This window comes from Cercospora kikuchii (genome assembly GCF_019650295.1).
Source record: "Cercospora kikuchii DNA, contig_00008, whole genome shotgun sequence".
NCBI lineage: Eukaryota > Fungi > Ascomycota > Dothideomycetes > Mycosphaerellales > Mycosphaerellaceae > Cercospora > Cercospora kikuchii.
The window spans coordinates 1,138,509-1,153,055 of NW_025408589.1; the positions used below are offsets into that span (position 1 = coordinate 1,138,509).

At 53.0% G+C, this 14,547-nt stretch overlaps 5 protein-coding genes across 5 annotated transcripts; 3 read left to right on the top strand and 2 right to left on the bottom strand.

Annotated features, from left to right (window-relative positions):
* Positions 1 to 3,551: 3,551 nt before the first annotated feature.
* On the top strand, positions 3,552 to 4,362 carry CKM354_001163800 (uncharacterized protein; the record flags this gene model as incomplete). The annotated part of the gene is made up of 2 exons (XM_044807136.1): positions 3,552 to 3,706; positions 3,759 to 4,362. 2 exons carry the CDS (start codon positions 3,552 to 3,554, stop codon positions 4,360 to 4,362), a joined length of 759 nt encoding a protein of 252 aa, XP_044663071.1.
* A 370-nt stretch (positions 4,363 to 4,732) lies between these two features.
* Positions 4,733 to 5,646, top strand: CKM354_001163900 (uncharacterized protein; the record flags this gene model as incomplete). Its single annotated transcript, XM_044807137.1, has 2 exons — positions 4,733 to 4,887; positions 4,941 to 5,646. The coding sequence occupies 2 exons, from the start codon at positions 4,733 to 4,735 to the stop codon at positions 5,644 to 5,646; spliced, it is 861 nt and encodes a 286-aa protein (XP_044663072.1).
* Positions 5,647 to 6,427: 781 nt separating this feature from the next.
* CKM354_001164000 (uncharacterized protein) lies at positions 6,428 to 8,942 on the bottom strand (the record flags this gene model as incomplete). Its single annotated transcript, XM_044807138.1, has 2 exons — positions 6,428 to 8,684; positions 8,740 to 8,942. The coding sequence occupies 2 exons, from the start codon at positions 8,940 to 8,942 to the stop codon at positions 6,428 to 6,430; spliced, it is 2,460 nt and encodes an 819-aa protein (XP_044663073.1).
* Positions 8,943 to 9,543: 601 nt separating this feature from the next.
* Positions 9,544 to 10,784, top strand: CKM354_001164100 (deoxycytidine monophosphate deaminase; the record flags this gene model as incomplete). The annotated part of the gene is made up of 2 exons (XM_044807139.1): positions 9,544 to 9,565; positions 9,625 to 10,784. 2 exons carry the CDS (start codon positions 9,544 to 9,546, stop codon positions 10,782 to 10,784), a joined length of 1,182 nt encoding a protein of 393 aa, XP_044663074.1.
* A 1,469-nt stretch (positions 10,785 to 12,253) lies between these two features.
* Positions 12,254 to 14,271, bottom strand: CKM354_001164200 (uncharacterized protein; the record flags this gene model as incomplete). The annotated part of the gene is made up of 4 exons (XM_044807140.1): positions 12,254 to 12,526; positions 12,591 to 13,962; positions 14,015 to 14,185; positions 14,240 to 14,271. 4 exons carry the CDS (start codon positions 14,269 to 14,271, stop codon positions 12,254 to 12,256), a joined length of 1,848 nt encoding a protein of 615 aa, XP_044663075.1.
* Between the last annotated feature and the right edge of the window lie 276 nt (positions 14,272 to 14,547).

A 14,547-nucleotide genomic window follows, 5' to 3' on the forward strand; every position in this document is an offset into this window, starting at 1 on the left:
TCGCCGTGTCGTGTCGTTGTTCGCACTCGCGCTGCAGCAGTTTCAGCCGCAGGCGTGCAGCGACACGACGAGTGGTGGCTGTTGCAGAGATGAAGCCACCAGCGCCCACCGTGTCGCCGCACATGGCGCTCGCGAGACCGCACAGTGTACCCTCTACTGTACGACCGTACATACGAGAGAGGGCTGCCCGCGCCGGTGGAGACTGGCTTCGTGACATCCTGGCTCAGCAAACGTGCCCGGTTTCGTCCTTCACACGCGGTCGCCGGACCACACGGCATCTGTTCGTATCGTTCTTTAATCAGTCCCTATCCTCGCGACGCTACTCCTTCTATTGCTGCTCTCCTCGTGTGTTCGTCGACAAGCCGTCACTCGCCATGCTCGGGCAATGTTGCCGGAGGATCATATCCACGCGTCGTCCCTATGCAGTATCTCCTCCACCTCAACTTTCGGTACGTTCCGAGCCATTGGCGAGCTTTTCAGGAGAAATACACTTCGACGCAGTGGAGGTGTGGCCCCAGAATGACGATGGCGACCTCGCATTCGTCAGCTTCTTCAATAGTGTCATGAATGATCACGCCGAGTCGTCAATTCTTGCTGGCCATGCGCGAGAACGTCCCAACGGCAACGTGCTGCTCCTCCACTTCTACGAGCGCGCTGGGACCACCGAATGTTTGCTGCTGGCATAGCTTGCCGTCTGCCGGATAGATGCAGCTGAGCCCTGACCAGCGACCGCATTGATAGCACAGCAGACAGGTCGCACCACCTATCACACCATGGCGGTGGCGGTCTTCATATCGTTCTGCAGCTCAATGTTGATCTTGGCGTCGTTCGCTCACTGTTCGAGAATAGAGTTCACTCGACCAGGGCTGTTCTCTTCGGCCACCTCCGCCGATGTTTCCAATGAATCTGGAGCACATGCAATGCACAGCAGAAGTGAAGTGTCTGGTCGTATCGCACTCTAGAAGAGGTCCGTTCCCATGTGGAAGAGGTCCGTTCCCATGCGATGATGGTCATGTAAAGCGCAATCGCGACACGTCTCTGGTTCCTTTCTCATTCAGGGCATGTCGGTTTGGGACACTATTGCCGTACATGTCGAAGCTCGACCTCGAGGAAAGAAAAGCCGTTTACGCGTGTCTGCCCACATGGTGCTGACGACGACAGGTTCGCAAAATAGTGGACAAGCACTGAGAATAAGAAGCGAATACGAAATAAATTGAACTGTCGAGTCTGAAGCTTTTGGGGCGCACGCCAGGCGTATGCGCCTTCCTTGGCAGGAATGTGCCTGCCAACGTAAAATCAACGACATCTGTTCTTCGCTGCGGCATGCGCAACGACCTTCAGAGAAAGCCTTGTATTTGGACGTGCGACTCCAGAACATTGGAAGGTGCATATACAGTTTTGACAAGCTCTCAACTGTGTCACACTGCAAGCGTCGGATCGCCGTCCCTCGTAACTGCCTGGCGCCACACAGCTCTCGGACACGACTGCCGTCCATCCCTTATTAGCACCTGCCGTATCGTCGCGAAGACTTTGTTGCCGCAACATCCGGAGGTTCATTACCTCAAATGCTACAACATGACACGGGACATGTCCTTGTATCGAATATCAATTCTGCCTCAGGCATCACCAGCCGGGGGTGCCATATTCCAAGATCAAGGGAACTGCGAGCACTGACTTTCCGCGGAGACGACAAGACCGGGTGCATCGCACATGTTCAGTATCAGATGAAGCGACGCAAAATCTTGTAAAAAGGCGATACTGCTGAGTTGTTCGGCTAGCCCACTTGGACGAGTTGTGTTGAGGCGTCGGGCGTGTCATTCAGAAGCTGACTCCACAGGTGATATGTACCAAACACGGACCAAAGTCCATCATTGTGAAACCTGAAGAACCGAAAATTCTATATCGGTACACATCTGGACCAAGCCGATTTGGGCATCATATACATGAAACATTCGGGGCATGGGCCACGCGATTGGTTCAAGTACGATACGACTTCGCGGAGTTACATACTCCGGCTTTGACTATCAGCGCTCAGAAAGCAGTAATTTTCTTTCATGTGCTATGGCTACGTGCAGCGACGCAGCCTGAGTGCCTTTTCCACGACGCACATGCAATTTCAATGACTGTAGGAGGATGTACAAAGATACGGCCACCATCGCACACTCGCTGTGCCGATGCGCTCGCCAATCTGGCGCGATCACCTTGAGCATTCGTCTTGCCCTCTTTACTCGTCTGAGTGCTGCCTGCAATGCAGCGAAAAGGCATAAAATACATGAGCCTCATCATGACGACAGAATTTTAACTTCGTTGCATGGAAGACACGCGACGGGGAGTTGTGCTAACGGCGGCCGAACCAGATATTATCAATTCTCGCAAGTCGAACAGGAAGCGTACAACGGTCCATGACGTAGGTCCACGCGAGCCTGTTTGGCGTGGAGCTGTGCTTCATAACGTTGTCAACGGAAATGATGCCAACCTCTTTGTCGTCCTTGACGAAGAACCAGAATTTGAAGCCGGTGATGTTGATGACGATGGCTACGTAAGGTGGCTTGCGCCGTTGTTGGCAACATGATCAATGAGGTTGGTGGCCCAATGCTGGGGAAGAAATACAATGCAGTAGAACACTTGTCGGAAGCAGAGACAATCTGCATCAACGCAGCAAAATATCAGGAATCCACCGCACTGAAACTATACATGTTGAACAAACTATTGCAATGATGATTCTCGGTGCTGTGGCAGGCAGACAAAAGGCCGATTGCAACAGACTCAACACCAGCGGAAGTGGAAAGAGCACTCCAGACAGATACACGACAAGAAGTTGAGTGGCGCAGGTGTTGGTCTCTCCAAAAGCAGCAACGACCAAGGCAGATTCCCAAGCACTGTGTGAGTCTACTCCCTTCATTGCTCGAAATTCCAGCCCCAGACCACTAAAGCCCCACCCACATCTCCATAGCCCCTCGAACACAAAGACAACCTCAGCAAACTCCCGCCCGGATATGAAGCTTGCGGTGTGACTTTAGAACCAAGCGTGGCTTACAATAGGAAAGCATAGTTCTTCACAATCGTTCGTCCTGGGAAGTTCCAGCTCTGCCCGACAGGCATTTGCCGATGATCTCGTGCTTAGCGGCAGGAGTAACCGCGACGAAATGATGCTCATAGACAACGAGGAGTCAGTGCACTGCGGTAGTCTGCGAGCGATAAGAAAGTGAAAGCAAGTGAATGGCTCCACGTCACCACCCCACAGCAAACGTGCAGTCGCGCAGAGTCGCGCTAGCTGGTGCCTTCCTCGTGAGTGCAGAAGCCCGCGCCTGACCTTCGCCGCCATCAGCCAGACTTCTGCAGGCACTCCCGACTCGACCTGCGCCAGCAGCAGCAACAACTTTGGCTCCAGTGGCGGGCCACAAACATCAGGAGTGCTTAGGCTGCAGCGTGGCGACATCACACAATACTTTACTCGACTTCCTGCGGACACGTCTTCAATCGCGCGGACGCGTCGATGAACGCACGAAGTCTCCACGCACCGCACCTCTCAGAACTCGCCGCACGGCAGCATGTCGTTCGAAGATGAAGTCCAACAGGCTACAATCGCCATCGAAGGGCTCGCACGCACACAGTTGCGAAACCGGTTTCCGTACATGAAGATCGAAGCTCTCGAGGAGTCGTTAGCTGAAACCGCAAATGTTCTTGTTTCGATGCTGGTCAAACAGTAAGCAGATCATCTGTGCGGGGGTTACTCAGACTCTCTAATTTCGTCCTAGGAAGAAGGAAATCTGCGCCGCCGAGTCTCGTACAAGCTTCATGTCGTTGTCGGCAGAACTACGCAATGCGATATATGAGATGGCACTTAAAGTCGAAGGGGCAGTCAATGTGTCCCACCAGGCTGTCGTTTGCGACTACACGACGCTGCTTCTTGCAAATCGACAAGTTTATGAGGAAGCACGCCCTATCTGGTACGGTGTAAACACTTTCAACCTCCATGTCGGCTTTCCCCGGTTCTGGCCGCTTCCACAAGAACCCGACACGGAATTTCACTCTCCAAGAACTGTCAGCAAGTGGGTGGAGACTCTCGGGTCTCGTGCAGCTATGGTCAAGTCAGTCAGGCTTGAGGTTTGGGGCTCAGAGACGCCAGGGACAACTTTACTGGAAATCTTCAGCTTCGCCGGTCAAGGTCTTCAATTCAGTGGTTTGACTGTGCATCAAGGGGTGCTTAAGTGCGCTGGATTGCTTGATGGAGGTGTCTCACCCGAGGTCTTCAAATTCTCGTTCCGCGATGGCCCAGAAGTAGCGGAGGACTTGTACAAAGCTGCAGGCGTGAGCGGGGAGGATATTCTGACTGCACAGCTGATCAAGCGGCTGGGATGATGGAAAGGGGACACTCATCACGATTTCATTGTGGGGTGTGACGGGAGGGCGAGACTCAGCACAAGTCCAGCTTTGGGGACGTAAATAGCGTAGACTCCAAAGAGGCCCTCTTGGCAGGACGCAAGCCTGGAAAGCGTGATACGATATGGAGTGAATGAGCGGGCGAATGCGGACCCACTTTATTGTGCACAAGCTACCTTACTGCCTAACTTGAACGCAAACATCGCCTCGCACACACCTCTGCAACCCCAAAGTCGACTCGCGCCGCACTTTCGACCACTGCGGCTCATTCTGTCGCGCAGACAGAGACAAGCACTGCCGCCGACTCGCCGCACTCCAGCGCGCCTTTCAACCTCTTACGCATGTCAAGATGTCTTTCGCCGACGAAGTCAACGATGTCGTAGCGAGCATCCGCGACTCGATCGCGTTCCAATTGCGCTCTCAATATCCATATATGGAGACGGCTACTCTTGAGAAGCTTCTTGACGATTCTGTCAAGCCCTTGAAACTCGGCATATTGCATCAGTACGAAGCACCAACTGACAGACTTACGCACCTATACTGATTGCAACCCGCAGGGAACCCGAGATGCAAGAGAAGAAAGCACGCTCGAGCTTCATGTCCTTGTCTCCGGAACTGCGCAACATGATCTACGAAATGGCGCTGTTCGACGAAGGCGGCGTACAGATTCCCTTCGACCGAACTTTCCAAACTACTCGCCTACGCCGTCATACGGCGCTCTTATGCGTAAGCCGGCAGATCAATGAAGAAGCCCGCACGATCTGGTACGGCATGAATACTTTCAAGTATCATCTGTGCTGGTTGCCAGGAGAACCTGTCTCGCCTCTAATGCGTAGTGCGTCCTTTGGTCGACCAGAGTATCTGAACGAGTGGCTCAAGCAAATCGGTCCAAATGTGGCGCTGATAAAGACGATTGAGCTGACCTTGGGCCGCGCCATCGATCCACAATGGTTGACGAGACTATCGATAGTACATGGCGGCAGCCTTATTGATACCGGCTTGACCGTGCACCAGACAATGCTGCACTTGTACGGATTGGCGGATGCGGGTCTCGCAGCTGAAGTCTTCCAGATGAAAGTTGATTTCCGGCACGATGTGGAAGGACCGGAGCGATGGGCAGACCTCTACGAAACTGCGGGTATAAATGGTCAAGAGCTGTTCACACGCAAGCTTCTGGCTGGATGCATTAAGTGGAAAGCTACAAGCCACGAACAGAGTCTCACAGGGTCAGCAGCGCACGCAAGTCTCCATATCAAGCTGTGAGACCATCCACGCTGACACAATCATAGACGATGGCGGATGCCTCCCGAACGGCATAATGAATGCAAAGTGGCTCTTCCGGCACTTAATCGAAGACGTATCGCACGGGCAAGTGCTGATTTCGTAAACCGCTTGGGATCAAACGTGCAGAGCACTTTTAAGGGGTCGCGAAGGATCAAGAGCTTCTTCTTTTCAACACACCTCCATTCACGACAGACGCAGCACTTTAGGAGGAGCAGCAATGCTATGCATGACCTCCCACAGAGGCCGCATGTACACGATAGCTGTCCACTGCACATGCCAGATAGCTGGAGACTGGATAAGTCGTTGTATGTGGGCGTTGAGCCGTTGTCAGTCTCACCTTAATAGCTACGCACAATACCATGTTTTCAACACATTTCACGGATCCCGCATTGACTCATTCTGCCTCTCACATCTAGCTCAATTCCCCATAAACACCCAAAGCCTATTTTCATCAGGCGTAACCCTGCACCTCTTGATTTCATGTAGGAATCACTCGACACAGGATTTGCAGTATGGCATCAGAAGCAGTACACAATTTACGAGCTATCGATGAGGCTCTAAACTGCCACACAAGATTGAAGAATGAGAAGATCGGAAGCCGTGCATGGGGAGAAAGATCTCGAACCCCATCAAGTCCAGGCATGCATTGTGCATTGATCGAGAGCGCAAGAACCAGCCAGCGAAGCTGCTTTAGCTAGCAAACGCCATCACCCATCGCAGAAGTAACCTGAGTCAAGCAGCACTTGCTTCAAATTTCTCCTTATATCAATTCGCCCTCTTCATCCTCATCAGGCCACTCGTCTTCCTCGTCTTCCATCGCCTTGGCTGCCTCCTCTGCCTGCCTCTGCACCTCTGCCAGTCCACTGACCCCCTCCACAAATCCCCTTTCGTTCATTGCCCGCTTGACAAAAGCCCACCCGTCTCGCTCGTAAGCTCCTAGAATTTTGGGCGAACATGCAGAACAGCAATCGTAGGCCTTGCCTTTGATCTGAAGTGTTTGCCAAGTTGACATGTAACCTCGAAGCTGGTGTGGAACTGTGCCAAGAGGATGTGAATCTGGAGATTTGGGGTCCGTGGGAGGGGCTGATGCAATGGCTGTTGATGTGGGAGGCTGTGATGCTGGCGCGAAGCCTTTCAGTCTATGTTGTGTCAGTGAGACGAGAAGCTCGACTGCAAGTGCTGATGCAATGGGCGCTGCGCCGGGCCTCGTCACTGTACATTGTTGGTCGAGTGTCGCAGACTTTTGGCTGTCCGCCGGTGCCACCACGTCAGAGCAGAAGTAGCAGCTGAGCTCATCTGTTTGGGTGGCAACAGCGCTTGCGCCGTTTGAGGGTATGCCTGCGGCTGTCTTGAGTGGATTCGGGTCGTCGGCAGCCTGTATTGTGACTGTGCTCTCGTCTCCGCCTTCTGTTGAGGGTCGCTCCCGCATACCATGTCGCATGACCATATACGAGTCGAATCCGAGTGCTGCGTTGATGACGATCTTGCCGGCCGCCTTTCCCATGACGGTTGGTAGCCATCTTGACTCTCGTGAGTCCATCAACAAGAAGATAGCATCGTGAGCATCGATCAGCTTCTTAAGCTGCTCGTACTGTCTCTCAACCTTGGTCTCATCGCCGATAATCGGATGTCCTGCCATGGGTACACTCAGCACCACGCCTTCAGCGTCGATGCCAGGATAAATCTCATGTAACATGTCGGCCGCCCTCTGAGCTTTGTAAACTCCGCCACCCTGGCAGTCCTTGAAGTCGTAAAGCGGCTGCCGCACTGGATTTGAGTAGCTGACACGGCCATTGTCGATGAAGGTAATCTTTCGTACGCCCCAGCCCATCAGATTTCGTGCCACGTACGCTCCCAACGTTCCTGCCCCGAGCAGCAGACATCTTGTGCTCTTGATCGTGTCCAGATCGATTGACGGCGCTATCCGCCACTTGATGAGTTTGAGGTTAAGATCCACGGCTTGATCCGCAAGTCGTGAAGGGTCAAGATATGCCGCCAAGTCCACTGTTCGTGAAGCGACCTTGTTCTGCTCAGCACGTTCCCATCCTGTGACTTTGGGAAATTTGAGAGCTTTCTCTGGTGGAGGCCGTATTGGCAGCGCCTTCGAGTCCTCTTTCTGTTCGACTTGCTTCTCCACGATTAGTTCGCCAAATTGATCGACTTGACCAGGCAGTAGTGCAGAGGAGCCGCTCATCTCCGTCAACTTCTTGAGCTGGTCCTCAGCAGCGAAGTCGTAAACTGGCTCTGAAGTTTGCAAAGTCATGATTAATGATGTTGGCTTGTCTCGCCTCGCATGCGTGTCTCTGTAGCTCATGATCTGGACTTTGTCGAGATGCCATCTCTGGCGAACCAGGACCAACAGATTTCGCAGCATCCACCCTGGGTTTGCTGGGAATGTTGAAGGGTCCGCGAAGCAAACATAACAATCCTCTGGTCGAGCGTTCTTGAAGAATCCGGTCTCGTAGCTGCTGAGAGGCCCGACCCACCACAAGAAGCCTAGCTCACTCAGGCTGGAGGATCGTGTACTTTTCTTTCGCTTTGAGCACAAGTTTCCATCCTCTTCCTCTTCCTCTACCTCGCCCCACCCTCTCTTCCACTCTTCCTCGAGCACTGCCTTTCGTAATCGTTTAGCCAGGAAGAAGCCGTGCTGTCTGGCATCCACACTGTACCTCCACGTCTGTACGGCGTCTACAAGCAATGTCGTCTCTTTTGATTCGAGTCTCGTCATGGCAGCGTCTGGATTGTTGTATGGCGCGACCATGCGCCATTGGGGGTCGGAGTGCAGGGCAGGGTAAGCGAAGTGGTAGGTGAACTTGTACTTCTTCAGATCTGCAAAGCAGAGAGCTGTGAAGGAGCACAACAGCGATGGACACTCGTAGATCGTTCCGTCTCGAATCGCATCCCAAATCATCCGCCCAGCTCGTTCGATGTGTGCAGCCTTGTCCACCTCTCGGAACTCCTCCACGGTATTGAAGTTCTTTATCAGGCCCTCGGCTCGGTAAAGTCCATTGGGTGTTCTGGGGCACATCAGCACGTAACCCTGCTCTCCCTCTGCCTACCTCCACCACCTACTCATCATTTGTAAGCGCCGAGCCGTGTATCTGCATCCTCGTACTCCGCTCAGGCGCATCCGAGTGCTTGATCTCGTACAGGCCGAGCACCTTACGCGCGGAGGAGTCAAGTTTGTCATGGTTGATCTTGAGAGAGGCGAGGGCTGAGTAGAAGGCAAGTTCGACGTCGGTCGTCCATGGCGCATACTGCAGCGGTTGCAGCATGCTGGCGGCGGTCGTGAAGGGTCGTTTGGAGGATGTTGATGGTTTCCGGTTCACGGAAGAAGGTCGTCGCTGGGTCAGTAATCAAAGGAGAGAGTCATCAGAGGCGTATCACGCGATGGGGAGCGTCGAGATGCCGGTCACGAGACAGTGCCTGCTAATGAAGCCGGAGCTGTCGAGTGCTCCTGCCGCGTGAGCTGCTTCCCTGTGCCGTCGTTCCTGCAGAAGCGGGGCAGGCCCAGGCTAAGGAAGGCTCGAGTGATGAGTTGACTCGTGCATCCGAGTGTTGAACCCTGATGAAATGAAGTGCCGGCGACAAGAAACAACGAACAAAGACAGCCTCCCACCTGATCTCGCAATTGTGAAGCTGTACAGCTGCTTGTCGAGCTCGTGAGCTGGTTCATCGCCGGACATGACGAAGCCGATCCGTCTGCCCTGCAGCTTCCTGCTCTCCGCGTCGCGTCTCACAAAGACGCGCTAGTAAACTCAAAATCGACGTGCCATCTTCTGCTCCTGGATATGTCAAGATGAACAAAGAAATCACACAACGCTAAAGTCATATGTCGCGAAAGACTTTTGCTGTGATAACACCACACAGCTGACAATGCTAATCGGAATTTGCGGAGGTATGTCGCATCTTTACAGGAGACAGCACGTTCACCGCCAGCTCACACTTGTGGTACAGGTATATGCTCCGGCAAGAATTCCGTTCTCGACTATCTTGTGCAACGCCACAATTTCCAAGTCCTTACGCTCTCCCGGAGTACTACGACACCAAGTGTAGAGAAGTCTGCATCAGAAGCACATGTCCCATCGAACCACCTCCATCCCGGCACAACCTTCACCAAGATCGAAGACCTTCTAGATTATGCCACAAAATACTGGCAGGAGAACTTCGTTACGACTTCAATACACGATGAATCAGTCCTCGATGTCTTGACAAGGCGCCCGTTCTTCATTCTGGTCCACGTAGATGCTCCTATCTCGACCCGCTGGGCGCGTTTCACAAATAAATGCATCCAAGCGAGCTTAACTCCTCCGACGCTCGAACAATTCGTCATTCGCAACGATGCGCATCTCTACGACGCATCCACAAATCTCTCGACAGTAGCAAGCAGAGCCCAGATAAAACTCCTCAACTCAACTCCCTCATTACCAAAACTCTGGGCATCCCTCGACGCCCTCAACCTCACAGACCCGAGCAGAATTCGGCCAGCATGGGACCACTACTTCATGACACTTGCATCCCTCGCCGCCCGAAGATCAAATTGCATGCGGCGACAAGTTGGCTGTGTCTTGGTCCGGAATAAACGAATTCTTGCCACAGGCTACAACGGCACGCCGAGGAATATCAAGAACTGTGCTGAAGGCGGATGTCCCAGATGCAACGGCACAGGGGCTGCTGGTCTGTCCGGTGGTGCAGACCTGAGTACTTGTCTTTGCATCCACGCAGAAGAGAATGCATTGCTTGAAGCTGGTAGGGAGCGGGTGGGGGATGGAGGAGTGTTGTATTGCAATACATGTCCTTGTCTAACATGTACGATCAAGATTGTGCAAGTGGGCATCACGGAGGTGGTCTACAGTCAGAGCTACTACATGGATGCTGAAGCGGCGAAGATCTTCCAAGAGGCTGGTGTGAAGTTGAGGCAATTCAGTCCCCCGAAGGAGGGCTTGGTGGACTTGGACCGCCAGTGGGAGGACCTGGTAAAGACTGGCAGATCTCCGAGACGGACAGGGAGGTTGGGCAATGTGGAAAGTTGGACGCATGGAGTGTTCACTGTGGAAGATGATGAGAAGACTGCAGCTCCGAAGACGAATGGCGTAGCGCACGCACAACATGACTAAATTGCATAATGTGTACAGACTTACCGAAGAAGATTCCACGACTCTCGCTGCACTACAATTCGATTTGATTCTCAAGCTCTCGTGCGAGCCTGTGCTGCACCCAGGTGATGGGCAAGGCAAGAGCATGCAGAACTGGTATTGCCGTGAGGTATTCAAATTCGCATCTACATGGGGCAACAACGAAGCGCTTCTTTTGCAAAACATCCCCTCATTCATCATGTCTTCCGCCCTGGAACCTCAAAGACCTGCTTGACACGAAGCCAACAACCAAGAGAAAGCATTTACAGCAGGTGTACAGCGGTTTTCATGATCCGCGAACCACTTATCGCACTTCCAGAATGTTGGAGGGGCAACGCGAGTCTCGGAGCGCCAGCGCTCCGTGTCGGGCAAGTCGTTGTCGAAAAGCGGCCAGCTCCTTCAGTCAAGACGATTTGAAATTGTACCATAGGGAAGTCGTCGGAGATGGAACAAAACAGTTGTTCCTCAATCGGGAAGATGGCCGTGGAAAGAGCGATCGGCGAGCTTTATATCAAGCTACTCACCAGCATGGTGTCCAAATCAGAGCGCCAAACGCTAACAACTTGTCGAAGAAGCTGGCGATTTATTGAATCAACTACCCAACCACGAAACGATCGTTGGGAGACCAGGGATGGATGCGATACATAAAGGTCATTACGCCTATCCCCGAGAACGAAAAGAAAGTGGAACAATGGAAGAAAGATGTCTTAGGCAAAAAGACAATCGAGCCCCTGCGAAATGGTTGGCGAGAGGTTGTATGGCATCGAGAGCCTCGAATCGGCTCTTGGGTCCTACTACCATTGCTCGGCGGAATCAAACACCTGCTTCTTCGACAAGCTGGCGAATTACTGACTTGACCATCTAGCCAAGGGACGACCGTTGAGAAGCTGGCATCATAGTTCGTATATGAGGATGTCCCTCGACGCCAATTACCAACGGCAAAGTTAAAACCCAGGGAACCAAAAAACCGCCTTTCTAAGTAAAGCGGAAGAAGCAAAAGTAAAAAAACAATCAGCCCCCGCATAGTAGCCCGGCTCCTACCAACCACCACCCACCAGTCTACGATAGGCTTGAGGTGTGAGAGGCAAATGGGCTAAAGCGTCAAACACCAGACAAGTCGGCGATCTACTGACTTGACCATCTAGCCAGAGAAGTGATCGTTGGAGTGGCATGGCTGAGGTTGGCATATGAATGCCAATCTGCCAGCTCTGAGATGACCCCACAGGTCCAATTCGACTGGGAGGGAGAGATGGAAGTGGAAGGCGCAGCATAGTCTCTTCTCATCATCATCAATCGACTTCGACGGCGAGAGACCTTGTTCATCTTCGTACCTCTCTTTCCGTCTCATCTTCCCTGATTCCATCCTCGCAGCATACCAAGGGTATCACCATCCCGACTTTTCCGTCCATCTTCTTGACCTCCTCAATCCTCCTACATCCCTAGGCTGCATCTCACAACTGCAAGCCCCTCCCACCCTTCCCCTCTCCCAGCACGCCCTGGCTTCCCTGCCTGACATGTGCTTTACTCCCTGCAAACAGACTCTTCCAGATGAATGCCTCGCTCAACAGCAATTCCACATCCTTCTCTGTCCAGTCTTTCGTAGGCAAAGACTGTAGAAACATCATGATTTCTTGGAAATCCATTTGTTGCAGTCGATCCGACCATTTCACCAGGAAGGCCGCGCAGACATATAAGTGGAAAGCTGAGAATCCTTGGTCCTCGGCCTAAAGAGAGAAAGGGGGTCAGTCAGTACTGCTTGCCTATTGGAGGAGAAGAGCAAAAGCTTACGAGGTATGTATCCCACATCCGGATCGTATTCCGCACCGAAATTTCCCGCATGAGGAGACAATTCATCCACCTAAAGGAGAATTGAATGAATTCAACACCTTCATTCTCCATGTGTTTCGCTAAACCGCCATCGATGCGCGCTGTCAGATCGCGTAGTTGCCCGACTTGTCTTTGGATTCCAGGTTGGGCGTGAATATAATTATCTTGGATCCCGTCAAGAAGTTTGGTCAGACACCAGAATGAATCGGCCTCAACTGCGTCCAGCACAGCTTTCGGTAACTGGCCAGGATCCATCCCTGAGTCGACTTCTGGATCTGTGATATATTGTCCCAGAAAGACCTGCCAGAATGGCGTGACGAGATCGTTGATGCCTTGCACGTATCCAGAAGCAGGATGTCGTATGGCCCAGACATACAAAATTCGTTCCAGTGATCGTTGCGTGGCTTCGTAGCTGTACAATTCGAGATGGGGATTCGTTCGAGGGACATCGATGCTGATCTGATGCCAGATGGCTTCATCGAGACCTCGCCCGCCCACCCGAGGGGATTTGGGTGAAGTGGGCATATCTGCCGACCTGTCACCTCTCTCGAAAGCTTGCCTCACTCCATCAAGGTACTCTTTCCGCTTTCGTTCCAATGTGGCGACACGACGTTCAGAGCTCGTTGGGAGGTAGCCGAGCAAAAGCTGCCAAGTCATGGCTCGCACTTCGGGAGGTAAACCTGACCAAGCGGAGTCTCGCAATTCGGCGAGATTGACAGAGGACGCTTGCAGTATTCGCTTAAACTTATTTATTCGTGTTATCCGTGCGGAGTGTGCTTCGGCTTCCTTGGCTGCGGCATTCGGTGGTAGGGAAGGATGTGATATGAGGTGGAGCGAGTTGGCAGGATCACGAAGGATTTCCTTGTACTGTGGTCGCAAGATCTTCTGTCCCTCTGTGCTCTTCTTTAATGACGGGTAGGCTGGTATCTGAGTGCGCATCTCTGCCATGTCGCCATTGTCCATTGCCCATGATGCGGAGGACAGCGAAGTCGCGCCCCCATTCCCAGCCAGTGCCCCGCCGAACTGCTTGCTGTTACTGCTGCTGCCTTTGCCTGGCCCTCCCCCTGGATCCTTGGCCTTCGTTTTCGATAATCGCTTGTTCTTCCTTCGCATAGACGCTATGCTGGGCAGGCCGAACTCATCTTCGTCGTCATCCTCCAGACCAAATGCGTCGCCATCATCGTCATCGTCATAGGCATTGCTCGATTCGGCCAGGAAGGAGGAGTATTTGGGTCGCGTTGGCGGTGATCGCGTGTTCCCAGGCGAGGGCGTGTTCTTGCTGTTGCGGGGATCGGTGGGCGGTGTTCGTGGTCGATCGTTGCCAGAGAGAGATCTACCTACATGCATGAGCGCATAGTCGCGAGAAGTGGTTCGATGTAGCGCACAGTTGGTTGAAGTTCAGGATATCGGCATGACTGTAGGATGCTCCAATGACCTTGCGCGTGGTCGGCTCGGGCGTGTCGGCGTTCGGGGTGGCAGAGGGGTTGTTCGCATTGTGGCTGCTGCTGCTGCGATTGCTGGTGGCCGACGTGGATCGCCAGAAGGGAGACGTAGTGCTGCTCCACATCAGTTACGATATAGTCTGAGTGACTAAACAGACGCCAACCCACTCGGTGCGGTCTATGAAGGCCCAAATGTCCATGTCAGCGGCCGGTCTGGTAACAACGTGGGTGGCTGCGAGCGTTGGTCGGCGGGTGGATGAGGGCGCGACACGAACCGACCTGGACCATCTCCTGCTGCGACGTTGTTAGATTTGGCGGAATTTGGAGAGACGGTAGTGACAGAAAGTACACACCTGGTGGGAGGGCTTTCTGAAGTTCATGTTCATTGCGACAGAAGACAGCGACTAGCAGAAGACGTCGGCTCGAAATCGAGATGATCTTCCCAATGCAGCCAACATCTGCTTCCCCATCTCGTG